We start from the raw sequence: 27,755 nt of genomic DNA, 5'->3' as shown, positions 1-27,755 counted from the left end.
TGACTCGAAATAATACATATTTTATTTTAATATATAATAAATAAAAATAATTTTAATTTTATAATATAATTTTAATAATTTAAAAACTTTAATATTTAAACAATTATTAAATAAAATTATATTTAAATTTAAAAAATATTTTTTTATTTATTTTTAAAATATTATAAAAAGTTTTTAATTTTAATATTTAATAAAAAATATATTAATAAAAAATTAAAATAATAATTAATTATATTACCGTAAATATAAAAATAAAATATAATTAAAAAAAAAATTTATATTATTTAAAATAAAAAATAAAATTTTTTTATAATTATATAAAAAATATTATTTATTAAAAAAATTAAATAAAAAATAATTATAATAAAAAATTAAGTTTTTTATTATTTTAAAAAATTTAATAATTTTATATATAAATTAAAATTATTAAAATATTAAAAAATATATTAAATAAAAATAATATTAAATAAATAATACAATTTATATTAAATAAATAATAAAGTTTTTATATATTATTAAATATTTTATTTTTTATATAAATTTATTATTATATATTTATATTATTTAATAAATTTTAATTATTTTATTTTTTAATAAATATATATATTTTTTATTAATTAAATTTTATATCGTTTATTTAATAATACTTTTATTTTATATTTTATATTTTATTTTAAGCAACATTAATTGTGTAATATACTTATTATTACCCGTGTAATAAAACGAAGTACGTACCTCGTTTTTTCCACCCTTTTTTAACGTTTACCTTAATAACTTTACGAATCCTAGTCCGAAACATATATAAATTACACCAAAATTTACATAAGAAAATCAGCAAAATTACCACCCAGGGTGCACGTGATCCGGCCCCGGACTGGCTGAGATATTAAAGAATTAACCATTTGTGTATATAAAATGACTTTTTTATTAATATTTATTAGTTTATTTTAGCTTATTATATAAAAATACCCGTATTTTTACAAAATAAATCGGTAAAAGTCGGCTGTTTTTTTTATAATTTAAGCCATTTAATTAATTACATTTTACCGTTTTTCCCGAATTATTCGAAATTATATTCGTAAAATTATTAAAGATAAAAAGTGTTAAAATTACAAAGGATAAAAGCCATTAAAAAAGAGTTTTATTATTTATATTACCATGTTTTATTATCGGGGGTTTATTTATATTATTATACATCTTTTTAATTACCTCGCATTTAATTTAATAAACGATTAATTAAAAAACCGGTAAAATTATTTTATATCTTTATATTTTACATATTTAATTATTTTTAATTATATTATTACTTTCCTTTAATTAATAATAATTATTTATTTACTTACGTACGTATTTACGAAATTATAAATAATATTAATAAGTCCGTTATTACCGTGTTTAATATTATACCGTTATTTAACCTTTTTTTAAATCATCGTTTTATTATAAGTCTTTTATATAAATTATATAAAAGTTTAATAATTAATATTATCGTTTTTATTAAAACGGTTAACTTTTTTATTTTAAAAAAACGTGCATGTAATTATCGTAATAAAAAACCTATTATTATTTAACTTTTTTATTTTAAAAAGTTTATTTAATTTTTTAAAATAAATAATATTTATAAAATAACTATAAATAAAATTAATTATAAATGGGAAATTAAAACCATTTCTTAAACTTTAAACAATTAACTTTAAAAATTTAAACTTTATTAAAACCACTTTTATTATATTAATTATAAAATTATTTAAAACTTTTTCGCCTTCGTTTATATATATAATTTAACCTTTAATATAAAAGAAATTATATAATAAATATTATTAAACTTTATCGTACAACCTTATAATATTAATAATACACTTCGAAAATAATTTTTAAACGTAAAATTTAAAAATAAAAATATTTATAATTACCGGTAACACCTTTAATAAAAACGATTAAACGATTACACTTTTATTTAAATATTTATCCGTTAATTTAAAAAAGAAAAAATCTTATATTTCGTTTATAAAAACTTAATTAAAATAAATCATATTATTAATTATTTATGGTTTAAACCATAATATATTAAAATATAATAAATATATCTTATTATATTTTCATTTAATATTATATATAAAACCAATAAATTTAAAATACCACTTTTTATTAATATAATTATTACTTTAATAAAAACAATTATAAATATTATATATAAGTTTTTTAATAATAAAAGATTTAAAAATTTTAATTAAATTATAATTAATATTAAATAAACCCGTATATAATTTAAAATTCCTTTATTAAATGTTATTATTATTAATTATAATAATATTAAATAAACCGTTTTTTAACTTTATATATTATATATTAAATTTTAATTATATATTTTTTATATTAATTAAAATATTATTTTATACATTAAAAAACATTAAGAAAAACCTTTAATTAAACCTTTTATAATTAATAAATCCTTAAATAATAAATTTAAAAAAAATAACGTATAAAATAATAAAATTAAATATTTTAACGCTTTTATAAAAAACTTTTAAAAGGTGTTTAATAAAACATTAAAAAATATACTTAATATTTGTATAAATTTATTTTAACTTTAAAAATATATAATATACATATAAATTAAGGAAAAATTTAACATTATATAAAAACGTTTAAAAAAACAATTTAAAAAGTAAATAACAATTATTATGTATATTAAAAAAGAATATATAAAAATTAAATATTAATAAGTTGTTTATTATATAATTATTAATAAAAATTATAATTAAATAATTATATTTTTAATAAAAATAATATATTATAACTTAAAAACTTACCTTTTATATAACCGTAATAACCTTTTTATTATATAAACGGTAATAAAAAAGTTAATAAATAAATAATAATATAAATTTATTATTATTAAAAATACGTAAATTAAACGTTTACGCCATAAATATATAAAGATTAATTAACTTAAAAATTTACTTTATTAAATCTCATATTATTACATTAACCTTTTTACAATTTAATATTGTAAAATATGTAATACTTTAATTAATAATAAATCTTTTAAACTTTATATAAATTAAATTATAAAGTAATATAAAATTTCGTACATATATAATATAATTTTTAAATTAAAAACCCGTAAAACTTTAAAGAAAAAAAATATAAATAAATATTAATGGTTAAGTTAAAACTTAATAAATAAATATCTTTATTTTTATATTTAAAACTTTAATATAATTATAAATCCTTATAATAAACCTTAAAATTATAATACTTTTAATAAAAATACTCTTTTATTAACATAATAATCGTAAATTACGTAAAAATTACGTAAAACATAAAAGCTTTAAAAAAAGTAATTAAACCGATTTTAAAATAATTAAATTATTATTAATAACAATATACGCCGCCATTTATTAACATAAAAATACGGTAATAACCTTTAACAACTTAATTTAATAAACATACTTTCATTTATTTAACCGTTTACTTAACCGTTTATTTAAAACCAACGATAAAACCATCTTTTTAACTTAAAAAATAAACCGAAATTTATAATTTCGATAATTTTAATAAAACAATAATAAAATAAATAAAAAAGGGTAACTCGTATAATTAATAACTTGTAAAATATAAGAAATAATAAAACATTTAATAATAAAATATTATAATATAATAATTATTACATTTATATTTTAATATAAAATAAAACTTAATTAAAATTAATTTTAATTAAATATAAAACGTTCACCGCCTTTAAAATAAACGCAAGGTTAATAAAATAAATATATAATAATATAAATAAGCCCTTAATAATAAAACATGGTAATATAAATAACAAAACTTTTAAAAAAAACTTTAAAATAACCATTATAATTAAAATTCATACTTTCAGCCGCATCCGGGTTAATATTGATCCGAATCACATGTAACCTAAGTCGAAATTTTACTAATTTCTTTATTTAAATTATGGTATAAATTATATGTAAATCGGACTAAAATTAATAAAGTTATTAAAGGTTAATTACGAAAAACGGTTTTAAATTACCCGGTACGTACCCCGTTTTATTACACGGGTAGTAATAAACATATTACACGATTAATGTTACTTTTTATTTTATATAATATTTTATTTAATTTATATAATTTTTTATTTAATTTATATAAATTTTTTAATAAATTATATTTATTAAAACTTTTTTAATATAATAAATTTATTTAATATTTAATTAATTAAAATTATATATATAATTTTAAAAATGTTTATATATAAATTTATAAATATATATATTTTTATAAATTTTATTAATTATATAATATATATTTAAATTAAAATAATATTAATTATATAATATATTATTTATTAAATATATAATATATAAAATATAATTTTTAATAATTTAAAATTATTTCTTATATTTTTTTTAAAATAATTTTATAAATTTTAATTTAAATTTTATATAATTTATATTATATTTTAAATAAAAAAATATAATAAACTTTTTATAAAATTAAATTATAAATTTATTATATTAAAATAATTTTTTAATAAATATAATTTATTAAAAAATTTATAAAAAAAATAATTTTATTAATTTATATAATAATTTTAAATTTATAAATATATTAAATAAAAAGTAATATTAATTATATAATATATTTATTATTATTTATATAATATATTTATTATTATTTATATAATAAAACGAAATACGTATTAAATAATTTAAAATCGTTTCTCGTATTTTTTTTTAAATAATTTTATAAATTTTTATTTAAATTTTATATAATTTATATTAAAATTTAAATAAAAAAATAACGAAAATTACGGTTTAAATTACTTATAATTTAAATTAATATTAATTTAAATACGGTTAAAAATATAAATTTTAATTATAATAATTATTTTAAAGCTTTTTTTAAAGTAACATTAAATAAGCAGTATAAGGCGTATTAAGTAAGCAGTATTTACCGTATAATTGCATGGATAACGGGGTAGGCAAGTATCGCACAAGTACTACTTGTATCCCCCATACAATTTACCTGGCTACGCATGTACTTTTTATGATAACGCTGCCAAACCTGTTAATCTTACCAAGTCTCTCCAAGCTATCTAAGATGCACGCCTTTTGATTGGCTAGCCTCATATCTAGTCAAATAGCCTCGTACAATACAGCCACCTGATTGGCCAGCCAGCCAGCCTTATACATACCTCACTTTACACCTTACATCGGGACCCCGTTTTCAGCCTTTTTACCTCGTAATGACTGCATGCGACCGCATTGGCTTTTAATTGATTGATTAACGTATGCGACCGAGTAAAGCGACCGAGTAAAAGCAATATAGTAAGACGTATAGGCTTTGCGTTGTAATTAAATTTAATTAATTGAATTGAATTGAATTGAATTAAACAAAAGGCTGTACGAGAGGGTGCAAGATAAGGTGCGAGATAAGGGTATTGCCAGGCAGGCGGTGTAGAGTTGAGCCAATGGGAGGGCGCGCATCCTTTGAAAGGTGGGGCGGTTGAGACTTGCCAGACAGTACAAGTGTACACTAAGGAATTTGTATGAGGGGCGAGGTACTTGGTGGTACATGACAACCCCGCATATTGCTTACCTAATACGGGTCGTACTACCTATTTAGTATTGCTCTTTTTTTAATGGCTTTTATTTTTTATAATTTTTATATTTTTTACTTTTAATAACTTTATAAATATAATTTTAAAAAGTTTTAAAAAAATCTTAAAATTTAAATAAATAAATAATTAATATTTTAAAAAAACTTAAAATTTTATTTATTTATTTCGTAAAAATATAAGTATTTTTATATAATACGTTAAAATAAATTAATAAATATTAATAAAAAAATCATTTTATATATATAAATATTTATTATTTAAATATTTTAACCGATTTTAAGTTAAATCACGTATATTTTAAACCGTAATTTTCGTTATTTTTTTATTTAAATTTTAATATAAATTATATAAAATTCGAATAAAAATTCGTAAAATCATTAAAATAAACGTTAAAAAATAATAATAAAAAACCGGGTATATACCGCGAATATTACATAAATAATAATAAATATATTATACGATTAATGTTGTTTTAAATAAATTAATTAATTTAATTAATTAAATTTTTAATATAATTGTTTTATTTTATTACGTTAAAAATCACGGGCGTTTAACACGTGTTTTACACGTGTTTTATACCCGTAACTTTTACGCGGTTTAATAAACGGTTATATAAATTAAATAATAAGTTTTTTAATTATATAACTTTTTTTAATTATATAACTTTTTTAAATTATATTATTTTAAAATTAAATTTATAATTTAAATTTTTAATTTTATATTTTTTTTATATATTATTACGTAATTATAATAACATTAAATTAAAAACTTTATAATTTATTATATAATTATAATAAATTATAAAATTTAAAAAAACGTATATATTTATAAATTTACGTAAACGTTTTTACGTGCTCGTAAACTCGCACGTAAAAATTCGTCGAAAACATTAAATCTTTTATTAATTTTTTTATTATTTATTAATAAATTACTTATTAATTACTTATTATTTTTTTATTATTTCTTTATTAATTTCGTATAATAATTTTTAAAAGTTTTAACGTAAAAAATGTTTTTAACGGATAATTATAATAATAATTATAATTAATTTAATTATTAAATTAAAAGTTTTTATTATAATTAATTACGTAATTAAAATTAAAAATAATTATAATAACGTTAAATAATTAAAATAAAATTAATAAAATTAATTAATTAATGTTTAATTTTAATTAATTAATGTAAAATTAATATATAAAAGTAATAAAATTAAATTAAATTTTATTTAAATTTTATTTATAATATATTAAAATTTTTTAATATAAATTTTTAAATAAATTTAAAATATTATATAAATAATAAAATAAATAAATATTATATTAATATTATTTATATTTTTTATATAATTTATTTAATTACGTATATATTATTTATAATAATATTATTAAATTTATTAATTTTTTTAAATTATTTAAAATATACGTTTTTTTATTAATTAACTTTATATAATATAATTTTTTAATTAATTAATTTTATTAAAATTTTAATTTTAATTTTTTTATTTTAAAATAATTATATATAATTATATAATATTTTATTAATATATATAATTAATTAAAATTATTATAATAAAATATATAAACTTTATATTATAATTAAATTAAATTAAATAAAAAATTATACGAAAAAATATAAAATAAAATATAAAATAAAAATATTATTAAATAAATAATATAAAATTTAATTAATAAAAAAATATATATTTATTAAAAAATAAAATAATTAAAATTTATTAAATAATATAAATATATAATAATAAATTTATATAAAAAATAAAATATTTAATAATGAGCAACACTAGTTGCGCAGTATGCCCATTGCTGCTTGCGCAGTATATAAAATACGTACCGCGTAACTTAAAATCGCTTCCCGCATTCAACCTTTAATAACTTTGCGAATACTGCTTCGAATCTTATATAATTTATACCATAATTTAAATAGGAAATTCAGCAAAATTACAATCCAGGGTGCACGTGATTCGGACCAGAATTAACCCGGATGCGGCTGAAAGTATAAATTTTAACTTTAATGGCTGTTTCAAGGCTCCTTTTAGTAACTTTTACCCCTTATAATCTCAACACCTTCAATCCTCAATAACTTTACGAATATAGCCCGGATAAATCTCGAAGAACTTTTAATATTTAAATAACTAAATGTTTAAAATTATAAAACAAACCCCAGATTTTTACCTATTTATTTCGTAAAGATACGGCTATATCTATAAAATACGCTAAAGTAAACTAATGAAAACCACTGAAAACATCACTTTGTATATATAAAAGCTTACTCTTTCAATATCTCAGCCAATTCGGACCCGAATCACGTGCAACCTGAACCGTATTTTTGCTGATTTTCTTATCTAAATTCTGGTATAAATTACATGAAAGTCGGGGCTGGATTCGTAAAGTTATTAAAGGAGATGTTGAAAAAGGGGTAGGTAATCCCCGGGTACGTACCGCTTTATACCCCGCATATTGCGCACCCAGCAATGGGCATACTACGCAACTAGTGTTGCTCTTAATAATATATAAAAATTTTATATATTATTTATTTAATATAAATTATATTATATTATTTATTTAATATTATTTTTAAAAAAATTAAAATTTAATTAATTATTAATTATATATATATATTAATATAAATTTAATATTATTTATATAATTATTAAAATATTTTATAATATATTTTTAATTAATATTTTTATTAATTTTTTATATAATTAAAAAAATTTAAATATAATATATTTTTTAAAAAAATTAATTTTATTTTATTTTTAATTATATTTAAATTAATTATTTAATTTAAATTTTATAATTAACGTTATTTTTAAATAAAATAAAGTTTATATAATTACCGTTAAACCGTATTAAAAAAATTACGGGTGTAAAATATTTACGAAACACGTGTTAAACGGCCGTAATTTTCGGCGCGGTAAAATTAAACGGTTATTTTATAAGATTTAATTAATTAAAAGGTTGTTTATAAATATAAACGGTGTTTTATTTAAAGCCCGTGACATTTTAACACGTAAATAAACTTAAATTTATCTCGTTTATAAAAAAAGTTTTTATTATAATTCGAATTAATTAAAGTTAACTTTAAGTTAATAAGTCATTTATTATTTATGGTTTTATGTTTACCTTTTAAAATGCTTAAAATGCTTATATGTATTATAATAAGTGAAGTTATTTTTAACCTCGTCGTCGTTATCGTTAAAATTATAAAACTCATTATTATTTATTCGTTAAATGCGTTATAATTACAACGTATACATTCATTAAATATATCATTTTAAAGTGTCATTAAATGCGTTATAACCTCCCCATTAAATGCGTTATAATTATAAAGCGTTTAATGGGTAATAACGCTGTAAAAAGCCATTAACACAATTAATCAACCTTAAAAAGCACCTTTGTTAGTGCGTTTCAAATTCAGCAAAAATTCCTAAAGCCTATTGGATGGAAAAGGAAGTATTTTGTAACACTCCACAAGCAAGATTATGGTGGGGATAAGTTAAGTAATACCTTTAAACGCATTGCTGATGCTTATGCTTACCCCCCATAAGTTTTTTCATGCTTATGTTTACAAACAGCCTCTAAATCAATCGCTTAGCTAGGTTGTAAACTCAGCGTTATTGTAGAATCCATCGGGGGTGCGGCCTGGTGATTACGTAAGTGTTGTGACGTAAACTCGGGCTATTGTACAGCCCTAAAGGGTTGCCTTTTATATAAATAAAAACATATAAACCATGCGTTATATAGCGCCGGCGGCGCAAACGGGCGTAAGCCTACTAGTTTCTCGAATTCTGGCTTAAGTTCGCTAAGATAACGTTTCTGAGTGTGCCGAGCCATGGCTAAAGGTGTTAAAGGGTGTTAAAAGCGAGGGTGTCGGGGGCTTCGAAGGTACTGGTGATGAGGGTATTAAAGGTATTAAAAGTGTTAAAGATGCCAGTTCTTCAAGGTCTCGAAAGTGCTAATACGTGGTGCCCTCCAGTTGAAAAATTGGTGCCAGGTTGGTGCCCCTTGCCATAAAACGGGTAGGGAGACGTAATCAACTTATGCAGAAAGTAGAACCAACAGGTTCCAACGAATCAACAAACCAACACTTAACCCAATCAAGAGGCGCCGTGACATTGTCACACTGTGTTTCATAACGATGAGAAAAATCAAGGCCTATTCCTATTCCTATTCCTATTCTATATTTAACTTTCGATGTCAGCTATGCTACTATAGGTGATTTGTCGTTAGTGCAGTAAGCTTTCTTGGATGTGTAGCTCTTGTCTTCCGTGGTTTTACTTCTTCATATTCCGACTAGTTACCTAGTCATTCCGACAAGAAGAATGACAAGATAACTCGGCGTTCCGCATTAAACAATGTCTCGAAAATATTTGATAATTATTGGCGCAACTATTGTCTCATGCCTTCTTCTAGCCTTCGGTTCTTCGTATAGTTCTATCGGCTCCAATCCACCCAACTGTCAGTTTATCATATTCTCACTAGGCTTCCTTTTAGCTATAAACTAACTCATTTATAAGTGAAATCGCCAGACAATATAAAGCCGCCAGCCGAGTCCCAACCTTCACTTCCCCCGGGTTTCCCCAAGAAGATTTGGCAGAGCTGGAAAGATGATTCCGACGACCCGACTGACCGAACTGTTGGCTTTCCACACCAATGGCGTGTCGTAAACCCTCAGCATCGATATGAACGTATCACCGACGCCAACGGCGAAACCTTCATTGCAGACCGTCTCCCTTCGGCTATTGCGGATCTCTTTGCCAATTTCACTGATCCTATCCTGAGGGCCGACTTCTTGCGGTATTGTGTGATGCTTGTCGAGGGTGGCGTATGGGCTGATATTGATGTCTTCCCTCACCGTCCTGTCTCTGAATGGGTTCCTCGGCAATACCTAGACAAGGCGAATCTTGTAGTTGGAATTGAGAACGATCACCACAAAAGACCCATTTGGCGAGGTTCTCCATATTCTGTTCAGCTCGCGCAATATACTATCTTGGCGAAGCCTCACCACCCGGCTATAGCTAAACTAGTGGATCGAGTCAAAGGGAATCTTGAGAAGTTATTTCAATCGAAGACGCCCGGAGGAACCGTCACCTTCGAGGATGTTATGGCAACAACGGGTCCTTTTGCATTCACCGAGGTTCTAATGGACTATTTCACGAATGCTACGGGTATCAAGCACACTGGAGATGAACTTGATAGTCTCAAAGAGCCAAAGCTCATTGGAGATGTATTGGTACTGCCTAAGGATTCTTTCGGCTGGCTACCGCAAGACCATTATCTCGAAAAGGGGGATCCTGGTATTCTAGTTGAGCATCTGTTTATAGCATCTTGGCGTGGAAGCCATCCGGGTTGACGGCGTACAGATCTGGGATTACTCTTTATGCCTCTCATGGTGCACAAGTCATTTTGGCTTCCATGATAATGTGTATATACTTCAGGCAAGCTTCACCGCGGGTTCATAGACCGCTTGACTATCTAGGGATTATGCGATGGTATTCCGTACACAACAGGATTTGTACTATAGTGCGAAACTGGGTGGAATCTAGGCTGCTGGGGACAGATATTCTCTGGGTGGCTCACGATCGCGTAACATTCGTGAAATTAGAGGGGCTCGGCAAGATATGTCGGGGAGCACATCATGTTAATAAATTCAAAATTTTCTCAGAAGTTTCTCAGAAGTTTCACTAGTTGTACTGATTACATATATTTCAGCTAGACGTAATTTTCTCTCTCTCTTTTTTTCCTTGAGGCTTGTTCTCCTGTGACAATAGGTACAGTGTGGATGAAATCCGGGATGGTTGGATTTCGAGCTTTGTGGGGATCGAGAAGGAATAATGCCGTTTTATCCTTGAGTTTTATGTCCTATGGAAAATCCCGGCTGTCTATTGGTTATTGGTTGTAGTTGTAGTTGTTGGTTGCTTTTCATGAATTGTTGGTTGTAGTTAATTGTTGAAGACATGGTTAGGGACCCACAAATAGCCCCTGACTTTCAATAATATACTCCTTTCCTTGCTTTGCATAAGCCTTCTAGTCACCGAAGAGGTAGTTCAGATCTGTTACACATTGGGCGTTGTGACAGAACCTAATGGGCTACTAGTTGAGCTGACATATTCGGAGTTATGTTCGGATATGGGCACATTGGCATCATTTAGGCCATTCCTTGGCTCGTGGACGCACAAGGGTTGAAAGTGGCCGCCTACATACAGCGCTGGCAGCACATTGCTTCTATTCTTCGGAATAGGTACCTGCTACCCCTATCAATCGTTCTATTTACCATTTGTTTGCTTTGTTTTGTCGTTTCCTGGTAGATTGCGAGGATATGAAAGTTACAATGGCGAGGCCGTCAGCTTTCTGGTTACGGCTTATACTTTTTTATTTCGCCTGTAATGCTTTTGCTGCCATCAACCGTTGCTATTATCCTAATCAACAAGAGGCTGAAGATGATTATCCTTGCAACCAAGATGCAGATTCCAGTGCTTGCTGCGGTGGTGGCATTGGTACTATTTGTCTTTCCAACGGTCTATGTCAAGGACCTAACGGAGCTGTAATCCGGGGTTCTTGCTCGGAGGAGAATTGGGATTCAGAGAACTGTGCAAACTACTGCTTAGGTGAGTTAACCAAACTTCTGCTTAGATACATTCTATCTGGCTTAGACGTTATTTATTGGCTTACATGATCTTTGAATACGAAGGTGCATCCCGAGGCGGTACTGACCTGATCTCTTGCGCAAACGTCACTAAGGACGACACGTCGTATTGTTGTAATGGTGCGGAAAATTGCTGTGATTCTGGAGACGGGCGGTTTTCTGTTGGACCGCACAATCCGACTACATCAGCAACCTGGAATGCAGCTTCAACCAGGTTCATAGTGGTGGGGACAACATCTTCAACATCAATAACTTCTTCAACATCAATAACTTCTTCAACAAGAACAGCGACTTCAGCATCTGATTCAGCTACACCTAATGCTACTAGCGATGATTCCACAAACGGTGTGCCTACTAATACAGATGTGGCATCCCAATCAGATAACACCTCTTCTGTCGGCACGACAGCTTCGCCTTCATCTGATCTCGGCGATGGCGCGAAAGCCGGGATTGGTATCGGTGCCGCAATAGGGGTGCTACTCATTGTAGGCTTGATATATGCATTATGGAGGCTAAGGAAGATGAATAAGATGTTAACTAAGGAACAATCCGGAACTCAATTAGACCAAACCCCCGTGTATCCAACGTCCCAGATCGCAACAACCCCGAATGGTGTCAATGTAGCGCCACCTGTACCTCCCAAAAGCGAAGATCAAATACCGGAATTGTACGGACACTACAGCCCTCTTCATGAATTACCCGCCGAATCTACATAACATATATTTCTTGGAAAGTTCCTGCTTAGAAAAGGGGGGCGATGGTTAATCAATTAGCAAAATAGCAGAGCTGTATATAATAAGCCGTCTCTTGTGGCCGACGGTATACTAGCCCGGGAGCCCGGGACATGGGCGATAGTCGGGTCTTGTTGAATAGTAATCTGCCTCTCTGTCGATATTTCGTACCGTGGTGGCATCATCGGTGCCAAGCCGGAGTGGGTGGTGGATTTAGGAAGGCGACCACCGCTATTGCTAATGCTTGCGACTTCGCGTTGCATTGTTCGACCCCAAAGGCCTTCTAGAACAGTAGATATGCTCGTTATTAGAATAGTGTATATAATATATTTTCTTTCTCTTCTCCGACCTAGTTAACTCTAGCTTATACGCTTCGATCCGTAGACAACATGAAGCTCGTTACTGCTATTTGGTTTACTGGAGCTTTTAAAGCTATTGTTCTAGCTAACCAGGACGGTAGTATCAGCTTTGATGGCTTCAAAGTTTATAGGATCGATACGAGCAACGACATTGCTGACATAAAATCAACATTCGATGATTTATCTATCATAGAGCTTAATCATAATCACCGTCATGGCAACTCAACGACTATTGATATTGCGGTTCCTCCAGAACATGTCGCGGCCTTCGATACGCTCGACTTTAATACTACTATCTTGAGCAGAAATTTAGGAGCAGACATCGCAACTGAAGGTTCCTTGGGTAGTTATCCGGGTTTGTGTTCAAAATCTAATTCTTCAATACGTCACTGACTGTCGACGTAGAACTTGACGGCGATGGTGTCCCAGGGTTATCCTGGTTTGATTCATACCACGCCTACGAGGATCACGTTCGCTACTGGGCCGATCTCCAAGCCTCGTTTGCCAACAACTCAGAGCTTATTCAAGTCGGATCCTCATTCGAGGGAAGGCCAATTCAGGGGATTCATCTCGTATGCAACATTAGTAGCCTTCCCCCTCCCTTTTTATACTCTATCAAACCACTTATTAAAAAGGGCGCTGGCTAACCTTTGATGTTACAGTGGGGTAGCAGCGGCAAGAATTCGAAACCAGCAGTCTTTTTCAATGGGAATGTACATGCTCGTGAATGGATCACCTCAATTGTACGTTTTGGCGTGGATTAGTCCGGCGGGTATATCGAACTACTAACTCACAAATCTTTATTCTAGGTGGTCGAGTACCTCTTGTACCAAATAGTGACTGGATACAAAAATGACAAGGCGGTACAAGCTGCGCTGGACAACTACGATTTCTACGTCCTGCCGGTTGTAAACCCCGACGGTGAGTAACTGGTCCCACAATGACTCCAGGAGAATATAATTCAGATCTCTAGTTAACACCACTAAGGTTTTGTATATTCCCAGACAACCAACCGGCTCTGGAGGAAGAATCGGCAGACGAGAGACAACACAACCGCAGTCGGCACAGATATCAACCGAAACTGGTCTGTCGGATTCGGAGGCGATGGGTCTTCTTCCAACCCGAGTTCCGAGACGTTCAGCGGCTATCAGCCCGGCGACGCGCCTGAAACTGCTGCGCTGATGGAATTCGCTCAAACGCTAGCTGCTAACCAAGGCATCAAGTTGTATATCGACTGGCACAGCTACGCCCAGGTAATTTTACTCTCATACGGCTACACCTGTGATAGCTTTCCAAAAAATATCGACCGTCAGATAAGTCTAGCTGGTGAGACAGCCGCCAGGATCGCACAGCCATGTATGTCTATCCCTCTAAAACCCCCCCTGACATTCATGTCGCAGCCTCAGATACAGCCCCAAGCCCTGGCAGAATCTTCCCGGAGACTCCTCGCCAGATCCTTGTGTCCTAACAGTCTTCAATATAGACAATACAACGTTCGATTATGGCCCAGGCTGTCTAGTATTGTACCAGTCGAGTGGAAATGGCAGGGATTACATGACCGACGCAGCCGGGGCTGAGTTCGGATGGGGAATTGAGCTTAGATCGACTTCTTACGGCTTCGTACTTCCAGCCGATCAGATTCTACCCAGCAGCTTGGAAGTTTGGGAAGGCATGAAATATTTATGGGCAAATATGTGAAAGTATTACCTTACAGTGGCGACACCATTTATACTATGCATAGGACGTACGTAGATATCGAGCTTGAAAAAATACTACGGTATTTTAAAAAGAGGGGGGGTATTTCGAATTAGCTATAAGCCCATATAGTAGCATTATAGGATTGCGATGTAGTAGGGATGTTATTGCCCTGGATTATGATATTATTTTTACTATTAACTAGGTATGTTTACTAGCTGGACTGTATAACGGGTAAATCTAAAGAGAATATAGACTGCGAACCCCGTCGCCGTTCCTCCTCCTCCCCTTTGAGTATGTTACAATACTATTTCCTAGCAGAGGTCTCATTCCGTAATAATGACACCTTTAGTATTTGTACTTACCGGGATTCACTCTTAAAGCTTCGGTGTTTGCCATGACTTTTGCACCCGTCGCGTGTTTCTTAGAACGCATGCGATATCTAGCATCATTCACTGCATTTACTAGTGGGTTGTTTTCATACCCCCTGAGCCCTTCCAAAGACCTGCCTTCCTTCCTAACTTCTTCCAGAGAGAAAGGCTGTGACTTATCATCGCGCCCATCGTATCCACTGGACGTGGTATTTGCCGTCGCTCCAAGCGCGGTCCAGCTTAGACGTTGCCTTCGTGTCCTTAGCCGCTCGTTAGTAACGCTCTGTGCCAAGGCAGCCAGCTCTCGCATTTCACTCAGTTCGCGATCTATTTTGCATACTTGGCTGAGTACGCCGTGTCGAGGATTCCCATCGGGTAGGAGAGCGTTGAAGTAGTCATCCAGGGTGTAATGACGACTATGAGGTAATAGGCGAGACTTTGCTGAAACTAGCGTAGTGGTATGAATGGTGTATAGACTACCTACGAAGCGACCTTCTAACCTCTGGCGTATCCCAAGAAGCACGCCGATTTGCGCAAATGGGTCATCTGTAAACGCAAAATGGGTGACTAAAGGGTAAAGGGATTCCGAGTCATCCTCGATTCGTTGGTATGAGACATGTCCAAGAGGCAAGGTCATTTCTATGGATGCAGCGCCGAATGTGAACACCTGGAGCTTGCCTAGTCGATCTCCAGGAGGGAAATCGGCACAAAGGCGGGAGAGTAGCCATGAGACATCCAGAGCCCCCGTGTTATGCGCAAGGATGCGAACACCTTTCGTTTCTGGCTTCAATAGGCTTGCTCGAACGGAGTTATAGAGGTTTGAAGATCTTGTCGTAGGGATATGGAGACTTCGTTGGAGGAATATAAGCATGATGTCGAATAAGAAGCCTAGCTTATAAGCCACGAAGATGTGCATGTCGTGACCAAAGATTCTCGTTAGTTTTGGTGCAAGCTCCTGGCGCATGTGCTCATCGTGCATAAATCCACCAACAACAAACCAATCGAAGCGCTGCTCTTCGCTACTTGAGATGTCATCTTGAAACCTCTCCGTGACGAATTTTGAAGGCCGCGGCCCACCGTTTATATAACGGATAAGAATCCATACACAAGCTGTTTGCAAGGCCAACCAAGGTAAAAGGATTAAGCCAGGAAACGCTAGCCACAGTAGAGAGATAGATAGCAATAATTGTATCTCGAGGAGCGATAGCAGGGAATAAAATGCTATTTCCCGTAACTCAGCCCAGCTTGCTTCCCGTCGACGATCAATTATTGACGCGCCGACGGCGGAGAGAATACGTGGGATAGCAGCGACAACATAAGGAGCGTCTGCTTTGAGTAAAGACAAGAAAGTTTGCTGATGGCCCAACGGAGTTGTTCCTAGCGCGCTGTCTTTGAGGGCTAAAGCGAGACTCAACGACATGTTTCCCGTATGAGCACGCCGCGGCAGTTCCTGCTTTGGGGCATGATATGAGGCGATGCGAGAGGTAGCCATTGGTTCATGTCGCATGATTCGGCAGGGAATCTTCAACCCCTCGAAGCTCAGCACAGCTAGGGCCGGATGCGTAAAGAAAAAGATGCCATGTTTGGTGTTATTCCTCGATGGAATTTATCGACAATCCAGGCTAGGTCCAACATACATTCCAGCGGCACACGCGTTCATACTGAGGTCTTTGTTCCTTGGACGAAAATAAACAAACGAACAAACTACCATCCATAGCGATACCTACCTATGCGTTAAGTCGTCCCCCTTTTAGGAGTTTCTTGCCTTGACTAATGCATCGTGCGTTGGGCACTTGTAAGAAAACTTCCTGGAGTAGACTTACCTGGTGGGATGATATTCAAACTAGCTGCACATGCACATAGTACCCGAAGCCATTAGGATCTATGAGATTATGTGAATAAACAGGTGATAGCGCAACGTGGCTAAACGTAACCCCGGGATTCTGGAGGTAGCCAAGTAAGGTAGAGGACGTATCGAGATTTGAGATTTTTATTCTAGGTACCTAAGTCATGGATCAGGTATCCTCCCTTGCCTATGATTTTATCCCTCGGGGGAAATGCAACCCCGGCGAGTTTAAAGATATCTATTGTATATGTCGGTCTATAAAACGTATAGACGGAGGTGTGTTCCGCTTCCGTCGAACGGGCCTTGTCTTGGTCGGCCATGTCTCCGAGTTGTAAGATGTATACCTACCTCCTATATATAATATGATATAGATATTCGTAGAAGAACGGGTAGCATCGGGGATTGTGGATATTTGACTATTCTGACAGTTTCTGGAACCGTGGTAGCGGAAGAAGGGAATGAGATAGAAGGGGAGTTGTAAATTGAATTCTTCTATTTCAGGACTTGTAGAGTCGTTGCGGGGATGCTTGGAGATACTTGGCGTGGGCGTTGATTTAGCCTACGGTTGAAGTAATCCCAGGAACCTGTGGCTCAGTGGCTATGGTCCACTATGGGGAATTTAGTGGTAGATCATGCTACCTTGTAGCGGGCTAAGGAGCCTATTGGGTCAATCCTAAGCTAAAATTAGTACTACATACATACCACACACGCCTATTGAATTACCAAGAGTACTCTATACCAAACTTAATATGCCTAGGTACCTACTGGACTCTTTGGAAACCTCCAAGTTAAGATACTCGAGATCTAGAACGATAAGGGTACGTATAGTCACTCGTATGGGCTAGAATCCTTGGGTGGCATCAAACTTATATAAAATATAAAATTTGTACATGTGGTGTGAGACGTGTCGTGATTGCCTCGATCTGATCGTGATACCATCATCGTACCTTTTTCATCTAATTATGTAGGTACCTAACCTTTTTGCTTTTGCCTTGGCCATCTCGTACTTTCTATCACCATCCCATACCTTAAGTGCCTATGAGGTAGTTACAGTACGTTTAGAAAGAACTTAAATTCACCCGTTTCCTCTCCTCGAAATTCCAACATCGTCTTCTCATCATCACGACACATCCTAAATCACAAACAAGAACATAAAGTTTCACCTCTGTGCCACACCATCACTCTGATCCTATAATCTTCAATCTCTTCGTACTACTTCTCGATAACAAAAACCTCGTTCAACTAAAGTCACAATGAAGTGGCCCGTCAGCCTTCTCCCCCTTGGCCTTCTTGCCACTTTCGCCTCCGCCGCCCCGCTTGTAGAGCGACAACTCGACCTCTACGAACTCCAGATCTCTTGGTAATTGCAACCCGTTCTCTATTAGTATCGCTATCTTCCTTACCGCTACTAACAACATCTATAGCCCGGCCAACAAGAAAATCGACGGCCGCTTCCTTGCGCTAAAGAACAACACATTGGGTGTTTTCGACGGAGACGATATCTCCCCTGTCAAGGTCTACACCGTAGATAGTGAAAAACAGGGCTGCAATGAGCTACACACGTACCCAGTTGGCATCGTCGACCATTCTATTGGACTCATGGGTCCGCCTAATCTGTTGACTCTCGTCGACATGATGAACCCGCAAACAGTCAAACCCGATGAAGGAAACATTGCCCAGTGGGACACTTTCCAGCTTGCGGACGGCAAGCTTACCAACAATGTCGAAGGACAATGGTTAGCATTCCCGAACGGCCACGATACTTGGAAGGTCAAATGGACTGATGGTGAGTAACCAAACGCACCCCCAGAGTTTAGATAGTTACTAATAACTGGTGTAGGCTCGGCTTTTATGACCACCGACTTCATGATTGTTGACGTTCTACTTAAGAGCGCCGGCGAAGGTCGTTATAACGGGGACTAAGTTGGTTGGCCATGTTGCTAGATGAGAACCAAGGGAAGAGGAAAAGGATAAAAATTCCGTGATGCATGCATAAGACACAAAACATGTAGAGCACTGCTATCGGACTCTCCTAATACTGCATGACCTAATTGTTTCATTATAGGGGTAATAAAAGTTCAAGTATGCCTTTAATTATTCTTTCTAGCTGGAAGACTAATGTGTTTATCGTATTTGTTTCTTCGAATTACTGTAAGATAGTATTATTAGGGTTTCTATCTTGAAGATATTCGGTGCCGCTTTTCAGTCGAAATAGTCTCAATATTAAAACTTCATCATCAATATTATATTAAGTACCTATCGGGCTCTTGGTAACGTTACTTGTTAATTGCGCCAACACTAGGAGATACTTTCATAAGACAGCATTGAAGAGTAAGTATGTCACTACGGTTCTATATATGCTACTCCCTAGGTAACATTCGTTCCTTTATTCTTTGGCTTATATGGCTTATATGCATGCAGGCAGCAGAATAAATCGATTGGGTACCTAGGTATGTAACTTAAATAGGTTAAGTAGAGCGGGTAACAATCATGGTCTTATACACCTCCGCCGGGATGGTAAGTGTTAGGGGCTCCACTTGAACCATTCATAATCCACAGGTAACTTACAGGGCGATTTCTATGAAGAAAATACGTAGTAGTATATATTGGTGGCTTATGCGAGGCCTAGTATCTTCATGATTCTAGAAATTGATAAGTAAAAGTCAGGGGATTTCCCATATAAAATTCCCTGGCAGCTACCTGTATATTGTGTATGGTTCAAGTGGAGCCCCTAACACTTACCATCCCGGCGGAGGTGTACGTACCTAACGTAGGGCTGAACTATTCGCTCTTCTGATTTGCGGGATCGGATTTGATCCCCACTTCTGCAATCCTTAGACCTGTATTTCCAGCTGCGCCCCCCTGACCCCTGACCCCTGACTCCTGAGCTTCGACTACCTGGTAGGTTAAGAAATTGATAGGTTTATCATTGCCAACGTTTCTCAACGACGACATCAATCTAGAAACCTTTCACGCCTATTTACCTTCTTAAGCGGGGCCTTACTTAGATTATCACAGGTTCGATCGGATCGAGCTCCATTTACGACTCTAGTCTCAACGTAGCTGTTAACAACATTACTATGGCTCGTAAAGGCAGCACTAAAGTTAGGACGGGTTGCTCAACATGCAAGTACGTTGATCTCGAATGTGACGAACAATTTTTATAAATTTTTTTTTTTAAAAAAAAAAAAATAGAAAAAAACCACAGGAAGCTAATAAGAAAAGAATCCGCAAAGTAAAATGCGACGAAGGCAAGCCGCATTGCCAGCGCTGTATCTCTACTGGCCGAAAGTGTGATGGGTATGTGCAGGCTACAACGTCCTCGGATCTCACGTGGCACCGCCCCCGTCATTTATTCCCAGGAGTCGACAACGTAGAGGAGAGGAGAGCGTGTACGTAACATTGAACATCTCTTTACCTCCACTGATCTTTATTATCATAGGCCAGTACTCCCTAGCGGAATGTACTGGGGAATACTAGCCCAGACCCTGCTTAGTATTCATAAATGATTTATAGGAGTGTTATACTAACCCTTATGTCAAGTACAATTCTTCTGTCAGGCTGCCGGGCCATCTCTGTCGGGGCCGATGGACCCTTACTTCTGGACCCATCTGGTAATGCAATTCTGCAATTTCGAGCCCGCTGTCAGACATTCCGTAGTAGCAATTAGTTCGCTATACGAGCGCATGAAAACCCGGTCACAATCTGCCCAGCGGCCGGTCGATAACAGATTCGCACTTAGCCATTATAATTCGGCGATCCGAGAGTTGAAGTCTATGAACAACGAGCCCTTGGTGCTACTAGTTTGTATCCTGTTTGTATGCATTGAGTTTTTACAAGATAACCAAGGGGCGGCCATACAACACTGCAAACATGGAGTATCCATTCTGAAGAATGCTGAGGCTGCCTTTCCCTGGACCAAGGAGTATCTCTCTCCAATATTTCGACGACTAACTATCTTCCCCTTCTTCTTTGCGCTAGACGAAACAAGCTTTCCTAAACTTATCAATCTAGAAGACCAGGTTCCAGAATCGTTCGCTTCCTTTGAAGAGGCGCAATACTTCATCGATGGCGTTTTACTCAGAACTATCCGTCTTGTTCGAAGCGGAGATTGCTATCGGCTTGGGGATATGCACCGCTGTCCCGTAAGCCGAGCTCTCCTAGTAGAACAGGACAATACACGAGTTTTGCTGAATGACTGGAACGACCGCTTCTCGGATCTGCGAAACCGTCCTTCGACACCCACAAGGCCGGAGGAGATGCTCTGTAGCATTTTTTTGCGGTATGAGATTGCTCGAATATGGGTAGAAACAGCGTTCGAATACGATGAGACAGTATACGACAAGTATATTGGTAGATTCCGCTTGATGGTTGCTACGGCAGCAAAACTAAATTCGGCCAAGGCACTTAAACCCGACAATTCACGAGGCACGCGGAAATTCATCTTTGAAATGGGATTTGTACCACTGCTTTACTATATTGTGATGAAATGCCGATGCCTAAAGACTAGGATCGAGGCGCTTTCTTTAATGAAAAGGCTGGGAGTCGCTAAGGAAAACCTCTGGGAAGTCTCTACAATGCATGCAGTTGGCCGTCGCATTGTTGAGATTGAACACGACGTTCTGCTAGATGAGAAAGATAACCCCTTCACAACGCCCGTCTGGCCTGGTTTGCCCCCTGATGAAATGAGAGTAAGAGATTCTACCACGAGGCCTGCGCTTAGCATGCAGGTCGACGCACGAGACCAGGAGATTCGGGGGAGGATGGCTGGGTTCTATAGGAGGACTGTTGAGGGTGATATATATCTCCAAACAGATTTCGTTGCTGAGATAATATGATACTTAAGACGGTGCTTCTTGGAAAAAGACCAATGCGAATTTGAGACTTGGGTTAGATCGAAGTTACAGTAATCACTTGTAGTTAATAGAATTTCCTAGAATCAACTTAGGTTAGAGAACGAACTATTTACGATTAATTTAACCTCCAAGAGTTAATTACATTTAACATCAATTACCAAGTTTCAAGCTAAAATTGGTAGAGTTGTGAATCTCTGTCTTGTCGAGGCGGAGTTGTGCATTAATGGAACGCTTCCAAACTGCTGATTGGCCAGCTCGGACTATGTAACAGCCCAGGACTCAGCCATAGATCCATCCCCCCATAGCGTTGTATGATAGATATCTACGAAGCTACATCTAGTTTTATTAGCATATAAGAGCATATAAGACTCAAGCGGAGGCTGTCGTCTACATCATCTAAATAGAATTCGTAGACATTTTTCAACATTATAAAGCACTCTTGGAATCTGACTTCGTCACCGTTATTGTTGCTGTTCGCTACGATCTCCTTGCTATAACAACAATACCTAGTTCCAATGGCTACGCCAACCCTCATGGCACCCGAAGGGCTCACCCAGACCTTCCAGGCAGCAACTAGACAAGCAACATCTGTCGTGACGGACGCCTCAGTAAATACAGGTGTATATTTCTTAACTACGCAACATGCCACGATAGACGGGTTTACCAACGCTCACGCTACTGTACCGGCGAAGACAATCGACATCGTAATACCGACATGTATCCAGACAATTGAGCCAGACGCAAACGGGTACTTGCCTCCAGGAACATGTAATGCCCTTTGGAGTTACTACCCAAGCTTCTCTGCCGCAATGGCCTTCACCATTATTTTTGGGCTCCTTACTCTCACCCATTTATACCAAGCAATAGCTCATAGGAAGGTAATTAGATCCTGGCGGCTGGTCGAAGTCAAATGATACTAATACGGTCTGATAGAAATTCTGCTGGGTCATTGTCATGGCTAGTCTCTGGGAAACGATGGCCTACCTATTTCGCACTATCAGCACTCGCTATCAGCAGAGTTCTGGTGTATATCTCGTGTTCCAGATATTCATTTTGCTCTCGCCGCTGTGTAAGTAGACGTATGACTAAATTTACCAAGTAAGCTCTGTTTTGCTCCTAACACGATGTAATAGGGGTGAACGCATTCGACTATATGGTTCTCGGTCGAATGATATACTATTTCGTTCCTTCGCGGAAGATATTTAATATACCAGCACAAGCCATAGCTGCAGGCTTTGTCACATTTGGTAAGGACTTCTCTCCTTATAAGAACCGCTGCATATTTGGCGTGCCTGGCCTTCGAAATTTTTTTCCATGCTGATCGCAGATAAACACTAGACTTTGTTGCGTTCGTGATTCAACTCGTAGGTGGTTCAATGGCTAGTCCGACTGCACCACCGGAGGATCAGTTGAAGGCTATCCATATTTATATGGGGGGTATCGGACTGCAACAGTTCTTTATAGTCATATTTGTTGCGTTCGCAGTTGGGTTCCAGCTGGAAATGCGCAACGTCAAAACTCCCAAAGAGACAACAGCTAGGAATTTAAGCTGGCGTCCTTTATTATTTACGCTATATACTACGTTAACCTTCATCACGGTAAGTATTGGGAATACGCATCACTTATAGTTATTGCTAATGAGTTCATGAAGATTCGTATCATATTCAGACTAGTCGAGTTCTCGTCCGGCTCTACTGGCGTATCGAACCCCTTGGTAACCAACGAAACTTACTTCTATGTACTTGAGACTGCTCCCATGATGTTAGCTATTCTCGGCTTTAACATCATACCTCCGGGAAGGGTTCTTGTAGGACCCGAGTCTGAGATGCCTGGGTTTTTTGCGACCTGCGTGAGCGGTTTTCGGACGAGGAAAGAAAGAGGACAATTTGGAAAGCTTGAAGGATCCGACAACGAAGAGATGGAAAATCTGCGACCATAATACCTACCTAGGTTGGTCAACCAAGTCCTTCTTAGAACTTTGTACTAGGATCGGTAATAGCGTTTAGATGACCAAGGAGTACGACGGAAAATGTAGCCATATTAGGCTCGTCTAATGAGATGGCGCTGTCCGATTCGTGGAGTAGTCTGTCGGATAACCCCAACTGCCCGTGTAGCTTAGACATGCATACGCATTATGGAGGATCGAGCATCCGTCTCGCATACTTGTAATATATCCAGAACAGCACTTTTTTCCCCGATGATCTCTGGGTGCCACCTTGGGGTACTTTACCTGGACCCCTCACCGTGTTTTGCTCCTGCATCTTTTCTTTGCTTCGCTCGTCACAACGGTTCATATATCTGGGATAAACTTAATTATATGTTAGAACACATATCCAAGCAATTGACCACTTACAAGAGGCTCGTTTAATATTCATACAAAATGACTTCAGGCTCTGGTACCTCAAACGAACCGGCGAAGCCGTCTCCCCAGCTTTCTCCTGATCTTCCGAGTACCACCACGTACCTAACAGGCCACAATGATGAGGGAAAGGCAATTGTGCAATCGGCGCGGCCGGCAGCGTGGAAGGCTTTCGAAGGGGGCATCAGTACGTTTTTGCTCTAACGACATCCCCCCCTTAAAATATAGATCCCGAACTCTTGAATGGAGATAATCTTAGGCTTCAAGTCCCCTATTGAGCTCTTATATGTCACATATTCTAACCTACGCTGTTATTTGTTATAGTGGGTTTCAACCAGATTTATACCAACAAATTTCTGCCCGATTTGAACAACGATGCAGATATAAAATTCCACGACGAGATAATCGCGGGAGGAAACCTCGGATTAGCTACTAAAGGCGGGACCGTTTGCCGCATGGTCGACTTCGGGCCGCAATATGAGTGTATGATGCACAGAACCAAGTCGCTGGACTTCGGTATATTGATCGAGGGAGAACTGGAAATGAAACTAGATGACGGCAGTATCACAAATATGAAGCGAGGCGATATAGCAGTTCAGCGAGCAACGATGCACGCCTGGCGCAATCCGAGTACCACTAACTGGGCTCGTATGGTATTTGTGCTTCAGGATACGCAGCCATTGTTTATCGGAGGGAAGAAATTTGGAGAAGACTACGGTAGAGGTACTCAAGACCTCCCACCGAGTGGAAACGACGACGAATAAACTAGACGATTCCCCTTGCTAGAAGGGAGAATAGATGTAAATGGTTGATATAAAATGGAAATTCGCAAATAATGTGTTGATGAGATGTGAGATGTGTAATTTTAATAAAGCGAAATATGTACTTAAAAAGATACATAGTGGACCATCCCACATATACGGATACACCATTGGTCAATCACATCATCACATGGGTACAGCAAAAATCGACAGCGGAACGGTGAAACTTTCAATCGCTACCCCGCCGTCGGGTACCTAATCGTAGTATCGATTAAAAGTTAGGTACTTCCGGCCTACCGTATGGTACTTTAGGTACTATAAGGAAGCTGCGGACTGCTGCAAGCTCTAATAAGTCGTTATCCATCAGTCGATTTTATGGCGAACCTCAAAAATTTATCGGCGACTTATTGATAAATGATAAATGTGACGGCTTAAAGAATATACGCCAATCCACCTCGACAAACAACAAACACTAGGTAACAAGATTACTTAACGAAGTCAATCCTGATTAAATACACCTGCGCAAATACGTATACAAAATTATGGCTATAGACTACAGCCCGCGGACCGTCGCCGACGCCACGCGATTTACGTCTAATACCCCCCATGCGAAAGCGAAAGCTTCATCCCGCTCTCCTCCGTCGTCAAGCAGCTCTTCCACCTCCGCTACCTCGTCGCAGACAACCCAGAGAAGTATGCCGCCGCCCGGCATGCCCAGGCCTTCGGCGCCGGAGACCATGGAAGAGCGCGTACGTCGGCTGCGGGCCGCACATCTCGCAGCGAGGAAGCATGAGACATCGCGGTTTGACCGTGTTGTCGACGTGTCTAGGAGGTACTTTGATGCCGCTCACAAATTTACTGTTTTGGGTTTGATCGGATTTAGTGGTAATGCTCCCTATATACATTCTCTGGTTTTTCCTACCCTGTTCTAATTGCTATATGCTTGAATAGGCCTTGCACTCTTCGTCACAGTCTACGCAACAGCCGATATGATGGTACATAACCGCAAGCGCCGGAACGAGTTTTTTGCTCTTCAGAAGCAGCTTAGAACCGACAGTCTGGAAGCTGCACGTCTGGCGTACATAACGGGTACAGCATCCGAGGAACAAGTTAGGCTTGTAGAAGAAGCCGAGGAAAAAGCTAGACAGTCAGGCATAAACTTACCACCCTTGCTATCTTCACCCAAGCCAATTGCTTCGGAATCGGGCGCAATTGAGAGTACGGAGAGAAGCGCCTGGCCGGGAGAGTCTATGACCGAGAGTAGTATGTCCGCTGCGAACGAGGTGGAGCAGCCTAAGAAGAAGAAGGGGCTCACTTCGTGGTTATTCGGCGGGTTAAAGAATGAAGAGGCTAGCGAGGAGCCCTTACAATTCGACAAAGAAGCCGCGGCGGCATCGGGTCTGTCTTCGCGGTCGAGTATCGCTGGTGCGGTTGACGGGTCGCAACAGGCGTTAAAGGACAAGGCGAAGGCAGCATTCGATCAGGAGCGGGAGAATCAAAGGAATGGAGGACTTCTAGATCAGGTCGGTTCGAACGGGAAGTCGACCAGTAATGAAACCAAGAAGAGCGGGTGGTGGTAGTGAGCCTGACAGAAACTTACTACCATGATCTTCAACAAAGTAGGGTGGCAATTACTATATAAGCCAACCGGCTGCGATACTCCGCTGTATATAGGTTACTAACGTCGTTTATATCGGATATGACATGAGTTTGGTATACTCGTTGATGAGAAGAATATCGGTGTATCATTACCGTATGAAAAGGACAGAGCATTGGACTGGGCGTATTGGACGATAGATGAGTATTCTACTGTATAATTCCTAGTTCATCAGTTCACCTCCCAATCTAGCATGTATGTACTTAGCTTAGGTACCTCTGATTCCCCTGACTCTGAATTTTTGTTTTGGATCAGGCTATAAGTTCAACACCGAGACATTAAATTTAAAGGCGCAACAATATGTAATCCCACCACTCACCACGTGCTTATTCTATACTCCTTAACGGCCTATTTTCACCATTTAAAGGTTTTTATCTCGAATGACTACTTTGCCTCCCATTTGTCCGACAACTCCACTCAAGGGATTGCTCTTGGTACAGAGGATATTCAATATCTGAGCCAGCCCTCAACTTAGTCCAGCTTTTTGCCTTTGGACGCCAATGACACCATAATCTCCCTAACGCAAAATATAGAAAAAAGGGAAATAGAGAGAAGGGTAATTATAGACTTGATATAAAATCCCATATCCCCTCAGCTCCCGATTTACCCTCGAATGAATGCACATATTTCTCCTTGAGGTCAATAACCAATGACCAAATGCAATAACGACCGTAAAATTGGGTATTGGCGTAATGAGCGAATGAAATATGCAGGTAACAAGAAAAACAGGGTAATGATGAATAAAACTATGACGCGGGAGAAAAAAAAGACCACGTGGGTTCACTATGGTATAATGTTTGCGTCTGAGGCAGAAAATCTTGGAATACA

At 35.8% G+C, this 27,755-nt stretch overlaps 8 protein-coding genes across 8 annotated transcripts; 7 read left to right on the top strand and 1 right to left on the bottom strand.

Annotated features, from left to right (window-relative positions):
- The first annotated feature begins 9,749 nt into the window (after window positions 1-9,749).
- On the top strand, window positions 9,750-11,287 carry F5Y00DRAFT_208761 (glycosyltransferase family 32 protein). The gene is made up of 2 exons (XM_048005477.1): window positions 9,750-10,104; window positions 10,164-11,287. Exons 1-2 carry the CDS (start codon window positions 10,002-10,004, stop codon window positions 10,997-10,999), a joined length of 939 nt encoding a protein of 312 aa, XP_047860179.1. The 5' UTR covers window positions 9,750-10,001; the 3' UTR covers window positions 11,000-11,287.
- Window positions 11,288-13,412: 2,125 nt separating this feature from the next.
- Window positions 13,413-15,103, top strand: F5Y00DRAFT_274398 (zinc carboxypeptidase A; the record flags this gene model as incomplete). The annotated part of the gene is made up of 6 exons (XM_048013348.1): window positions 13,413-13,737; window positions 13,788-13,954; window positions 14,045-14,125; window positions 14,192-14,303; window positions 14,370-14,738; window positions 14,866-15,103. The coding sequence occupies 6 exons, from the start codon at window positions 13,413-13,415 to the stop codon at window positions 15,078-15,080; spliced, it is 1,269 nt and encodes a 422-aa protein (XP_047860178.1). The 3' UTR covers window positions 15,081-15,103.
- A 178-nt stretch (window positions 15,104-15,281) lies between these two features.
- Window positions 15,282-17,353, bottom strand: F5Y00DRAFT_249213 (uncharacterized protein). The gene is made up of 2 exons (XM_048009564.1): window positions 17,272-17,353; window positions 15,282-17,171 (listed from the first exon to the last, which is right to left on the bottom strand). The coding sequence occupies exon 2, from the start codon at window positions 16,953-16,955 to the stop codon at window positions 15,426-15,428; it is 1,530 nt and encodes a 509-aa protein (XP_047860177.1). The 5' UTR covers window positions 16,956-17,171; window positions 17,272-17,353; the 3' UTR covers window positions 15,282-15,425.
- An 836-nt stretch (window positions 17,354-18,189) lies between these two features.
- On the top strand, window positions 18,190-19,585 carry F5Y00DRAFT_249211 (uncharacterized protein). The gene is made up of 3 exons (XM_048009563.1): window positions 18,190-18,654; window positions 18,719-19,080; window positions 19,135-19,585. Exons 1-3 carry the CDS (start codon window positions 18,548-18,550, stop codon window positions 19,215-19,217), a joined length of 552 nt encoding a protein of 183 aa, XP_047860176.1. The 5' UTR covers window positions 18,190-18,547; the 3' UTR covers window positions 19,218-19,585.
- A 789-nt stretch (window positions 19,586-20,374) lies between these two features.
- On the top strand, window positions 20,375-22,242 carry F5Y00DRAFT_274396 (uncharacterized protein; the record flags this gene model as incomplete). The annotated part of the gene is made up of 3 exons (XM_048013347.1): window positions 20,375-20,424; window positions 20,520-20,686; window positions 20,838-22,242. The coding sequence occupies 3 exons, from the start codon at window positions 20,375-20,377 to the stop codon at window positions 22,130-22,132; spliced, it is 1,512 nt and encodes a 503-aa protein (XP_047860175.1). The 3' UTR covers window positions 22,133-22,242.
- Window positions 22,243-22,665: 423 nt separating this feature from the next.
- Window positions 22,666-24,089, top strand: F5Y00DRAFT_266780 (RTA1 like protein-domain-containing protein; the record flags this gene model as incomplete). The annotated part of the gene is made up of 5 exons (XM_048011982.1): window positions 22,666-23,028; window positions 23,084-23,219; window positions 23,284-23,397; window positions 23,489-23,748; window positions 23,802-24,089. The coding sequence occupies 5 exons, from the start codon at window positions 22,666-22,668 to the stop codon at window positions 24,087-24,089; spliced, it is 1,161 nt and encodes a 386-aa protein (XP_047860174.1).
- A 441-nt stretch (window positions 24,090-24,530) lies between these two features.
- Window positions 24,531-25,273, top strand: F5Y00DRAFT_266779 (uncharacterized protein; the record flags this gene model as incomplete). The annotated part of the gene is made up of 2 exons (XM_048011981.1): window positions 24,531-24,696; window positions 24,834-25,273. 2 exons carry the CDS (start codon window positions 24,531-24,533, stop codon window positions 25,271-25,273), a joined length of 606 nt encoding a protein of 201 aa, XP_047860173.1.
- A 247-nt stretch (window positions 25,274-25,520) lies between these two features.
- F5Y00DRAFT_208681 (uncharacterized protein) lies at window positions 25,521-26,866 on the top strand. Its single transcript, XM_048005475.1, has 2 exons — window positions 25,521-26,155; window positions 26,222-26,866. Exons 1-2 carry the CDS (start codon window positions 25,813-25,815, stop codon window positions 26,848-26,850), a joined length of 972 nt encoding a protein of 323 aa, XP_047860172.1. The 5' UTR covers window positions 25,521-25,812; the 3' UTR covers window positions 26,851-26,866.
- The last annotated feature ends 889 nt before the right edge of the window (window positions 26,867-27,755 follow it).

Source organism: Daldinia vernicosa, assembly GCF_022497035.1.
Source record: "Daldinia vernicosa strain CBS 139.73 unplaced genomic scaffold F5Y00scaffold_80, whole genome shotgun sequence".
NCBI lineage: Eukaryota > Fungi > Ascomycota > Sordariomycetes > Xylariales > Hypoxylaceae > Daldinia > Daldinia vernicosa.
The sequence above is the reverse complement of the archived record's forward strand: the minus strand, read 5'-3'. Positions and strand labels throughout refer to the sequence as shown.